The sequence below is a fragment of the Haliotis cracherodii genome, unplaced genomic scaffold, assembly GCF_022045235.1.
Source record: "Haliotis cracherodii isolate W230 unplaced genomic scaffold, xgHalCrac1.p SCAF_3, whole genome shotgun sequence".
In the NCBI taxonomy this organism is placed as follows: domain Eukaryota; kingdom Metazoa; phylum Mollusca; class Gastropoda; order Lepetellida; family Haliotidae; genus Haliotis; species Haliotis cracherodii.
Genome location: NW_027266286.1, coordinates 57,059,154 through 57,071,590, shown reverse-complemented (window position 1 = coordinate 57,071,590; position 12,437 = coordinate 57,059,154). Strand labels below are relative to the sequence as shown.

Here is a 12,437-nt window from a genome sequence, read left to right as displayed (position 1 = left end):
AGTAATGACGTACACATTATGAAACATGCAACATAATACCTGTTTGGTGTTTTTGTGTTGACATGAATGTTTATAAATAAAGTATTAAACGTATTTCCTCATTATTGGCTGGGCTCAGCCAGTTTTATAAAGTGATCTTTGATCTTTAACTATCGTAAATCTTTTATATGTCATTGGAAGTCGAAAGATCGTTTTCTTGAACAGGACAAAACAGTTATAGGAATAACCCTCTGCAGTAGATTCATCATGACTAATTTGACTGTTTTGTCCACAGGAAACTGCGCCGGGATAACCCCTCTAAGATCCTGGTTAACCTGTGTATTGCTCTTGCTGTGACCAATCTCATATTTCTTGTGGGCATGCAAGACTATACCTTCAAGAACACTATATCATGCAAGGTAATGGATTGTCATGGTACATCATTATGCACGAACTAATTAATGGTATGGAGTGAGTGAGTGTGGTTTTACGCCGTTTTTTGTGCAATATTCCAGCACAATCACGACGGGGGGACACTGTAGTAGTGTATTATTCTAGCCAAAACACGGCGGGACTAAGCTGAGGGTGGAGCTTCGAACATTGTGTGACGAGCCTACGCTTTCACCACCTCCGTTGTTTATGTGTCGGTATTATATGAGAGTTAATTATGTCGACATCACTTGCACTTTCGTAACCTGAATGATAACATATTACTGGCGAAAATGCGGGAATGATTTGGTATACATTACATGAAAATGAATTTGAAGATCCAAAATACCATCTTTGGTAACGAGTACATGTTGTTCGACATCGCAGTATAAAGAAACTGACGTGACTGTAGGAAAAGAACATGTAGAAAAGACCACATCCTATGTTTTGTTTGTTTGTTGTTTAACGCCGCACTCAGCAATAGTACAGCTATATGACGGCGGTCTGTAAATAATCGAATCTGGATCAGACAATCTAGTGATTGACGTCATGCGCATCGATCTACGCAATTGGGATACGTTGACATGCATCAACCAAGCCAGCGAGTTAGTCGCCTTTTACGGCAAGCGTTGTTTGCTGTCATCGTGTGTAATATTCTACATCCTGACTAACAATTATATGTGTCAGAATCCGAAATTGACATGACATCCTGCTCCACATGTCGGTGTTTAATAGGCAGATGCAATGGTGATACGATGACATGCATCAACCAAGTCAGCGAGCCTGACCGCACGATCCCGTTAGTCGCCCCTTACAACAAGCATAGTCGCCTTTTACGGCAAGCGTTGTTTGCTGTCATCGTGTGTAATATTCTACATCCTGACTAACAATTATATGTGTCAGAATCCGAAATTGCATGAAATCCTTCACCACATGTTTAATGGGATGATGTTATTTGGAAATCTGATCGTCATGAACATGTTGGCGTTTGCGTTGTAGGCAGTGGCAGTGATGTTGCACTACTTCATGCTGTCGGCGTTGACGTGGATGGCGGTAGAAGCGTTCTACATGTATCTGGCACTGGTTGTTGTCTTCAAAACATATTTCACAAACTTCATACTAAAGTGTTGCTTCATAGGCTGGGGTGAGTGTATTATCTGTACAAATGTCTGCCTCGCTTACTTCTTACCTCCATACGACGTTTGCATTTGTAAAATAATCATGAAGATCTTTCAGTGTGTTGCTTGGGGTTTGGAGACCCAGTCTGTCACTGTTTCAAGACGTACAATTCTACATAAGTTCATTATTATTGCTGAGAGGTTTATGTACATCCTTATTCCCCAAAGTGTAATAATGCTGTATGTGTAATCATACCTGTAGGTCAGTATGTTATCACTACAGGCTATCAGTATGAACCAACCCCTGTAAAGGTATGCGCTGGGGCCGTCTCAGTCCAACAGGTCCTGCCATCATGTGACCTGAGCTTCGTTCCGAAAAACGATCTTAGTATTATGACCACCATTCTTCGATGTAAAGTGTAGGATGTACACAGTGTATGTCAACATAACCTGTCAGTGTTGTTTGTTGCTCACACTGGTTTGTCTAGGCCAGGGTTTCCGTGCAAAACAACCTTAGCACTACGACTGTCATATGTTAAGGTATGGGAGTTACTATCACCTTAGCGCTAAGATCGCTTTCTACAACCCCATTCAGGTCGTCGTAATGTAGCTTATCATAATGTTAATATTTACTTAAGGACAATTCACTCTCCCATTCAACGTTCTCAACCATGTCCATGAGCATTCTCTCTATATGTTATTAACTTATAAAGTTTAAATTACTTTTCGATAATGGTCCCAAGCTTGGCATTCCTGTTTCCCAATACGGAGATACTCATGATTATTGTTCAAAGAACGTAATTATGGTCTGTCGTTATTTATGTTGCAGGTTTCCATCATAAACATATTTATTCATGGAAACCAAAGATGGTTGTAAATGATGCAGCAAAGTTAGTTAAACGATTAAATGTGTTGTCTTCTGTGATACAGGCCTTCCCCTTGTAGTAGTGGCGATCACCCTGGGAATCAACGAAACTGAGAACTATGGGGAGCTTGCTTCCGGGATGTAAGTTGGTGTCATGCATGTTATACAACGAAACATAACCAATCAGGACAGTACAGTCCAAGGAACAAAGACCCTGAAACGAAAATATACGAAAAAGCCAAACCAATCAGTGACCAAACAAATCTGCAATACAAGTCTAGATTTCTTCAATATCTGAAAATGAAGATTTGTCAGCTGCCGAATTCTGGGCAAGTTTTGGAAAACCTTCCAGGAGATAACATCGATGTCCTCGTGTCGGCACAGAAACCTATCATGGGCAACGTGGCAATTATCCCTTTAACCATTAAACTGCGTACACATGATTAGTTACCCTTTTGTCACCGAGTACCCTACATCAAAGGGAAATATGTTGTTTTTAAGTGGTCTTTGGTTGTATCCTTGATTGTATCATCTCATGTCTCCAGTTGCTGGATCAGGAACCCGGCCTTCTATGCTGCATTCCTTGCCCCAGTCGCCGTCATCTTGCTGATCAACTTCGCCGCCTTTGGTCTGGTTTTGCGTCAGATTCTTGGTCTTTCTAGCCGGAAGTTGAACAAGTCGGACAAAACCAGCACCATGACACAGCTGCGAGGGGCAATGGGAGTGGTCATCCTTCTTGGTCTAACTTGGGTGTTTGCGGTCTTTGCCATCGACCGTGCCAGCGTTGTCTTCTACTACCTGTTTGCCATTACAAATTCCCTTCAGGGGCTTTTTATTTTTATATTTTACTGCTTATTCAAGAAGGATGCGCTTTCAGCATGGAGACGAAAGTTACCATGTTGCGAAACTATGGACGAAAAATCCGGAGACCGCTCTTCAAGCAAAGGTGAGTTTGTAGTTTTCGGATCGCAGTGTTATTTGCTTAAAGCTAAAATCCAACCTGAATATTAAGATTATAATACTTCAGCTTATTTGAAATGTGATCAAAAGGGAGACATTATTGGTATATGTTTTTTTGTGAACTTTATGATATTAAATCAGTTAAGAACGTTAATTCATGAATTTATCAACAATATATTCTAACATGCCTTTTGATGCTTTCTCTTTGCATCAGCTCACGAATCAGTTTTCTACCCAGAGCGAATGTTTCCTTCTCGCTTGTATTATATTGCATATAGTAGTGCTGTCGAACTAGAAGACACTAACCACCTTGGGGTAGTTGAGTATAAGCATATATCCACCTGATGCCCTGTTGCCTGATGGGGTGAAGCTGAGCATGAGGAGTAGTTCAGTCATGGATACACACGTTCTATACAAGCAGCATACTCATTACTGTTAAATGTGCAAGATAAGATTTTACACGTTGTTTTATTGCAACTAATTTAATATTGGGGAACAAACTGACATGTCCAAGCGATACAATGCTTCGGGAAATATGCGCAATCCAAAAGCAGTGACGTCACGATCAATGACGAAGCTCGGTGGAAGTGATGGGGATGTATTTAGCCTTTAAAACATAACGATTCTTCGACATACTTCTTCACCAGATTAAGCGAAAATCAAAGGCTCTAGAATAACAATGCAAATCTAATCTTGCACACGTAACTTATTCATATTTTAACGCATATGTATGTATGCAGATGCTTACCAATATATATAATTTATTATATATATATGTATATATATAATGAGACATAGAAGCGTGCTCGTTATTATCGTTAATGAATTCTGAAAGATGATATTGCTACTTAACCTTTCAGATCATGACTTGTTTGGTTGGCTCAAATCCACACGTACTAGTGCAACTAGCCTACCGCCCACATATCAGGTTAATCAGGCTGTCGATAGTGTTGAAACATAGCGCGTAGGGAAAATCGTTATGTACAGACTAGAACACTGTACACAGTACTGATAGTGAGAAAACGTGTTCTCCTTTATGAACATTATGAATATATTTATGGAACAGTATATGATCTGTTTGGGAAAAGTTTTGTAATCTACAGTTACCTAGCTTCACAGTATTAGTTTTAGTTATAAACTATAGTGTTGCTAGCTTCTGTGGCTTGTATTTATGTCCCCTTTGCATTGACAGGCCTCGTTGATATTACCTTTCGGTACCAGTTATTGGGACGAAATGTCTTCATTTCTATATGTTTCAGCAAATATGGCTGATGCCATTTATTCTCAGATTTATTTATTTGCCGCCGTGGTGGTATAGGTGTAATGTTGTTGACTGAGGCTTATAATAACACACTGATTGCGAAACAAGACAATAAGTACGGGTATGTAATTCATATAATGATGGAAAAGACTTCGCATGGCATAATACTGGTTTGTGTGAGTACTGATTCACCTCTAATTTTAACTGATACAAATGTAGTCCTCTGTAAGCTACTCTCATGATAATGGGATAATACTATGTGCGTTGTTTGATTCGCCGCTGATGGCGACTGCAAGAGGTGAGGTGGGGTGAGGTGGGGTGAAATGGGTTTAACGCCCCGTTCAAGATTATTTCGCTTATATTGCGTGCGCCTGTGTGAGGCTGCTTGTACTAGTCCGGATTGTGGCGTTTTTTCAGTTCTAGCACACTGAGCTACCATGCCGTACGTTACCACGGATATCCTACTCAGACAAATTATATAAATTCCGAGCCCATCAAACCTTGTAAAGCCCCATAAGGCCAGGCAGGTTAACAACATGTACCATGTTTTAACTTCTTCTTCTAGTGAGATGCACGACCGCTGTGTGAGAATGACAAATTAGTTCGCTATTAAAGTTGATTCGTTAAACAGGTTCCTGTGAATTTCGTATAATAATGTATAGTTGGTTGGTTGTTTAACGCCGCACTCAGCAATATTCCAGCTATGTGACGGCGATCTGTAAATAATCGAGTCTGGACTATACAGACTAGTGATCGATATCATGAGCATCGATCTACGCAACTGGGTCCGTTGAATCAGTTAGTACGTTATAACCGTTTTCGTAGAAGCATTTTCTAAAATTTATAACAGTCAGTTGTAAAAGAAATACAAGAACAAGTTCTAAATGATATACCAACTTCTTTGCACTTGGTACGTGAGGATTCGGAGTCTTCCAACCTCTGCAACAGTGCGGTGATCACCAACCATGACGGGTATTCCATCTTACCGCTTCACTGACAAAATCATTTGGTTAAGGGCCCCTCTTGAGTATTGGATGTAGGTCTCCACCCTCCACCCAACACCCACCTTGTCTTTTTGTTCAACATATTCCGATTTATTATTTCAATTTTATCTTCCCGGAGATTCCTTTATTCCTTTTGGGGGCGAATATTAGTAAAGATGTAGATAATTTACATCATATTGACAGCTGACACATTTCAGTAAAGTCACAATGGTGATGTGGGCTTTTACCAGGACTAGTTTTATTTCATCTTTACTAGAATGTTTAGATAGGCATGCTATAGAATTGGGTGCTTTGACAACACTACTTTGTAGACTAGAATGTTTTCACAACATGTTTTGTAGACAAGCTGTTCACAGCTGCTGTTTAGACCAGAATGCTTTGATCGCGCGTTAATCAGTCTTCTCCATTGCTTTATTCAATCTACGTACTTTGCACACATAGTATTGTATAACAAGGAATAGATTTAAATTCACTCCTCGAGGTAAATGCAACCGTCAAGTAAATATGCCTCTCTATATTAATGACACTAGTTTGAACACAGGTTAGCCTGATACCTGATTACACACCGTCAGCTTGCACATGGACTAGTGAGTCACTGAATAGCGAATCACGAATGACTCGTCTTGGATTTTCTATTCCTTTCAAGGCTCATCGCTATAATTTAACGCTTATGTAGTCTATGACGTAGATAGCAAACACGATGACTTGGAATTCTTCTGTAGAAGTATGCTTACCACTACTAGCTCGGCAAAGTGACAATTCTAAAAATCATTTCAGCGGAAAGAACGCAATTTCATGTGGATAAAACGCACGATCAAGATCAAGTAACATTATTAACATTTAAACAAGGTCAGTAGCTCTGTTTTTGTTTTGACGCGGCTCACATTTTGTGATAAGAGAGAAAGGGCATGATGTATTAAAAAGTGATATGTGAAATATTTAAACTTGCCCTTTATATTTATCCTTCAGCTCGCATGAAAAGTAGCCCAGGTGACATTTAATGCATCCTATTATTGTCCGTGTGTAACACCTAACTTGAATTTTGTTGTTATTGTGGTGCTGGTTTTGTAGTCTGAAACATTCCAGGGAGTCTGTCTTGTATGGTTCTAATTTCATGCTGTTGAAAGCGAAGCATGTTCATTGTCACTAATTTCAACACAGGGTGTGAAGTACGCCATATCACCCTCATCGTTGCAATGTCGTTAGCTTCCTGTTTCATCGACTCTGCTTTGAGTAGAGATTTCTTACTGATTGTTCTCTAGCATTGACGCTTTATATTTATGAATACAGTGAGGGTTTTGTCGCTTTATCTATCGAGGTGGTGTGTACAATGCATGATCTAAGTCGGTGGGGCTGAACCATACAGCAGATTTAACTGTGTTGTTGGATTTTGTTTTTTTAATCACTGATCTCTGAACATACTTACACACTCATTTTTTACACTTTCTGTGGCGTGTCTGTGTGATTTTATGTGCGACTCCTTTATGTTTTCGTCCAAACGTTCCATGTGAATGTGTGAAACCGTTTGTCCGATACGTCCATGTGAATGTGTGAAACCGTTTGCCCGATACGTCCATGTGAATGTGCGAAACCGTTTGCCCGATACGTCCACGCGAATGTGTGAAACCGTTTGCCCTATACGTCCATGTGAATGTGTGAAACCGTTTGCACGATACGTTCATGTAAATGTGTGAAACCGTTTGTCCGATACGTCCATGTGAATGTGTGAAACCGTTTGCCCGATACGTCCATGTGAATGTGCGAAACCTTTTGCACGATACGTTCATGTAAATGTGTGAAACCGTTTGCCCTATACGTCCATGTGAATGTGTGAAACCTTTTGCACGATACGTTCATGTAAATGTGTGAAACCGTTTGCACGATACGTTCATGTAAATGTGTGAAACCGTTTGCACGATACTTCCATGTGAATGTGTGAAACCGTTTGCCCGATACTTCCATGTGAATGTGTGAAACCGTTTGCACGATACGTTCATGTAAATGTGTGAAACCGTTTGCACGATACGTTCATGTAAATGTGTGAAACCGTTTGCCCGATACTTCCATGTGAATGTGTGAAACCGTTTGCCCGATACTTCCATGTGAATGTGTGAAACCGTTTGCCCGATACGTCCATGCGAATGTGTGAAACCGTTTGCACGATGTCTGTGAAACTTTTGTTTCTACTGTACTATTCTAATTTTCTGTAATACGCAGCGTGGACCTCTGTAATACAGTTTTTTAACCATTCACTGATTGTTTCTCTTTCTGTGGAATTGTTAAAAGTGTAAGAAAGAGTTCTCGTAATTCGCATAGATGGATACATAATGGCGTTACATATATTCCTTTCGTCGGAATTAACCATATCTACATCATGTTTACATATGAAGCACACTTGCGTTTCTTCATATAAAACTGATTGTTGTTTTTTGGGGGTTGTTTTTATCTTTTTCTGGAGAATAAACATGCACTGTATTTATTATCTTCAGGCTACACGAACCCAGTCTCAAACAACACAGTAAAACACTCGATGTCGACGACGAATAGTTCACCCAACAGCAACAATGACGCCAAGATCAAAAGTGAGAAACTCCGGCAAGCGTCAATAAAATGTTCTCTATCGTACATTAAAGGCACATAACTCTTTCACTGACGCGTCATAATTCAACAAAGCCATGCCATCAATCGAGTTCGAAACATGTTAATTGTAACTATTTTGTGCAGTTACATTTTGTAATCAATGAATGAAAAGATAATTACAATTATTTTTTCATATGCATGAGAACAAAATGTTTCTTCTCTGCACATGTTGACATTGTGTTGATTTTATTGTGTGTGTTTTTCAGAAAGGGCAATGGTATCATCGGATAGTGGTTTCCATAGCAGCGGGGGAGATGAAAACACTCGTTCATCTACATCCATCTAATCTGCCAGAATGTACAGACTATTCCGAAACTTTATCCACGATCTCACCGAGCTAATGCGTTTAGCTCTGCAGTATATATTTATCATGCACGACCCAAACTTGCCCTTTTTCAGCAGATCCAGGATTATGTTAGCAGTGTCTGGACGTATTCCGAATATGGTACTTGTGCATACGCTGACAGGTTTGCCTTTATGTATGGACATGAAATATGGATGTACCAGCTATAATGCAGTATCTTCCCCATTGTCCATTCACTACAGCCAGTTTAAGGACATGAGCGTGATTGCTACACAAAGTGTGTATGAATTTGTTTGAGAGCTAATGGTGACGACAGTTAAAACTATTCTTCGACTTTCGATTCAGTTATGTGTTTGAAATAGAATGCAACTGTTGCACAGATGCAACAGACTGCTTGTTCTTCCTTCCCAGTGGTGAATGGCACCACACGGTGTACCGGTGATGTGACGTGGTGTCACAAAATGAATGTTACCAAAACAAATCACTGGCGATGTGTATATTAATATGAAGTGAAAACTGCGATTGGGTTTTTTGGGGGGCCGATATTAAGAAGGTCCTTACCGAATCAACCACACACAGACGTAGCTCCGTGAATATTCTGCATTGTACTAAATGAATAGCCCTAACAAGGGTTATTGGATGTAATTATTATCAAGTGGTGGCTATGACTGTCGATGACATTACGAATGTTTCTGCAACTGTGCGTCACAACATTTCTATTGTGATGTCAATATTCACAAAATATAATGGGTCTTTCATGACAATATTACCATCAGGTTTAAAGTAAATGTTCAAACATGAATCTCCAACGTTGACGTGTTATTCAAAGGTGCCAAGCATATTGTTCATGTCATGGCCATACCTTAATCAGGTGGCGTCTGACATTGGGTGAGAGTGTACAGACACAACACACATTCGTAACACCAGATAATCTGATAGCAATTCTGAAGAATTCCTATGTGTACCAATGCCGACTCTTTCACACATGTCCATTTGGCGTGAAGGTAAAAATAACTGTGGAAATTATGCGCATGGACCACTGAACATCAATGATGACACCAGGTGTTCGCGAAAAGGGTAAGCATGCCCTGCCCTTCCGGTAGCACCCGCCATTCATACAATTAGCATTTTTTATTATCTTTTTTTATTTATTGCCTGACGCCGCACATCAGTACTTCTGCCTAAAGCACGTTTGGGCGTTCAAGACGCTCGTTAGTTATATTGTTTCTAGTGCGCTATGTGTTTCGTTATATTTCACAGAAATAGATATATTCGAAACATTCCAAGCAAGTCAACAATGCTTTTGCAAATCTAGATTTCCTCAGTTGCAGGAAATCATTTCTTTATGACTAACAATTTACCTAAACCTGTCTTAAAATCTTTCACGGACATGTCGGATTATGTTTGTATTGACAAATGTTCTCACAATAAGGTAGTTTGATTTGGTGGATTGAAGCTAGCTGTACCAACCAGAATTACAGCTGAAGCACGCGTATATTGTTTATGCGTCTGTCAAAAATTTAAAGTTAAGCTTATTAAAATCATAAAGAGTTAAGATTTGTAATCTCTGATACACGATAATATACATCGGCTTATATTGACAACCAAATAGAAATAATTATGTATTCGTTTTAAATATTGTCATTTTAATTGTAAGTATATCCTCTTGTTGAATGCTTATATATCTTTATATATATATATATATCATGACATTTTCGAAATTTTATTCTGATTGCATAATCATATCTTTCATGTTTGCTCAAAATGCCGTTCATTTGTGAAATATATTCTCAGGCTACATTAAGGGCTACTATTTGGTGCTAGTTAATCGCATACACATAACAACTATTCACCTAAAGAAGATAACAATAAGTTTAAGGCTAGGTATCCAGACCATTTCCTGATGTGTAGCTCTGTTTGTGATTACAGTTGTTTCACACGATTTGCTTCCTTTATTTACACCCTCCGTGAAGTATGTCAGGCTTATTTACACCAAAGATGATTGGTGGTATGAGTGATTAGTTTCTCTGATGTGTTGCTTTATAAACTCGTGTAGCGGTTCGACCATCGTATCCAGGGAGTCCTAGTGAGCGCCCCACAATGCAGTGTAGAGTTGTGTCCTTTAGTTACAAGGACACGTCAAGATTATGAGTGAGTGAGTGAGTGAGAATGGTTTTACGCCGCTTTTAACAATATTCCGGCAATATCACGGCGGGAGACATTGTAAATGAGCTTCACACAGTGTACCCATGTGGGGAATCGAACCCGGGTCATCGGCGGGACGAGCGAACGATGTCACCACTAGACTATCCCACCGCCCCTCTAGATTATGATCTTTGGTTTGTCAACATTCCGGGATTGGTCCCCAGCAACCTATGTATGTAAGAGGCGAAAACATGGTGAGGTGGTCAGATTTGGTGACTTGGCTGATAGAATGTCAACGTTACCCGACGGGGTGGATCGTTGCTCTAATATCAATCACTGCCTTGTCTAGTCCAGACTCAATTATTTACAGTTCGCCATTAAATTTTTGGAATATTCCAAATATTTTCCGAAGCTGGCTCGATACAGCAAGGTTGTCTCCCTTGTAACGTCAGAAAGCGATTTCACGACATGCATTACTTATTTTGGCACTGAATTATCTGATGACTTTAATGTGTTGACTCAAATTAACAAATCGCCATTTCATGAAAATGTTGCAAATAGTTTATACAATGTGAACTTTTTATCTGTATCATTTACTCTGTGAATAAATAATGATTTTTGTCTGGTCTGTTCAGTAATTTATTGGGAATTCTTAATTCTTAATACAGAGAAACCTCGTAACTCCGGACCCCGATAGTCCGGACATCCACTTTTCGGAAAGTTCTGTTACGGTAATTTACATTAATACATGGAATATTACTCTTTGACAATGAATCGTTAATCCGGATATGTGTTAGTCCACACGAATCAGTTGGAACGGTACCGTCTGGATTAACGGGGTTCTGTTGTATATACCGATACATTAAACATATATTTCCTCACTTTCCTGTTGAATCATACAGTCATGGGATATTCACATCAGTTTATACTAATACCATACCACAGTTTTCTTATTACAGACTGCAATGTTTGCATTAAAACATCAATACTTTCAGACATACACCTAAAACGGTGTTCAAATACAAAGAAAATTTCAATTTACTTCAAATGAAAAAATTATGTGTACTGGCTGAAATCGCCTTTGTGGTAATTTTGCCGAAAAACAAGATTACATTCCAGAGCCCTTCTGTCGTCTCCAACAGAAATCGGTAAATGTTAACAGGGAGCGTATTACAATGTCCTCGGTCCTTTCCGTCATAGGAAAAGCTTATAATTCCACACATAACCTACCATTGAGCCCAGCAATCTCTGGATTAACCTCGAACAAGCAACAAAGTGAACAGTGTCACGTCGGGGAAGCCGGTCCGACGCGTGCAGTGAAACCCATTTATTTTGTGAACATCTTGATGGCTCAATGCATCAGTGAACCCAAGGAAAGGGAAACTGTAGAGAAAAGAAAAACATAATCATAATATTCAGTCATTATTTGTGACGAAAAGAAGCGCGATGGACCCATCCCATTCAATTATGAGTGCACTTGACGGATGAAGTCTCATGAGTATGATAGAAGGCCAACGTCAAACGCAACGAGGGAACACAACCAGCTGTTTGTACGATTGTGAATGAACAATTAGGGCGAGAGTATCGGCCCACAGGAGCTCATATCCCCAATACTTGCATGTGTGAGTGGAGAATGACAAAACCTGAGGTAGTTTATGAAATCCCCCCCGACATGGTCAGGCCACCCGCTGGCCTCGTTGCCAGATCAAACACTATGCAGGTTCACTAAGTA

The 12,437-nt window shown here is 39.7% G+C and overlaps 1 protein-coding gene across 3 annotated transcripts in view; it reads left to right on the top strand.

Moving 5' to 3' along the window:
• Positions 1–11,275, top strand: part of LOC139475978 (adhesion G-protein coupled receptor G6-like) — a 77,688-nt gene extending 66,413 nt beyond the window's left edge. Inside the window, exons 21-27 of one of the 3 annotated variants that reach the window (XM_071259200.1) lie at positions 275–398; positions 1,408–1,552; positions 2,457–2,532; positions 2,937–3,337; positions 6,394–6,465; positions 8,106–8,198; positions 8,463–11,275. In XM_071259200.1, coding sequence (XP_071115301.1) covers positions 275–398; positions 1,408–1,552; positions 2,457–2,532; positions 2,937–3,337; positions 6,394–6,465; positions 8,106–8,198; positions 8,463–8,542 — 991 coding nt within the window. In that variant the 3' untranslated portion in view covers positions 8,543–11,275. Of the gene's footprint in view, positions 1–274; positions 399–1,407; positions 1,553–2,456; positions 2,533–2,936; positions 3,338–4,211; positions 5,585–6,393; positions 6,466–8,105; positions 8,199–8,462 lie in introns of those variants that run through there. The other 2 variants (XR_011654038.1, XM_071259202.1) reach the window with 2 other exon arrangements.
• Positions 11,276–12,437: the final 1,162 nt, after the last annotated feature.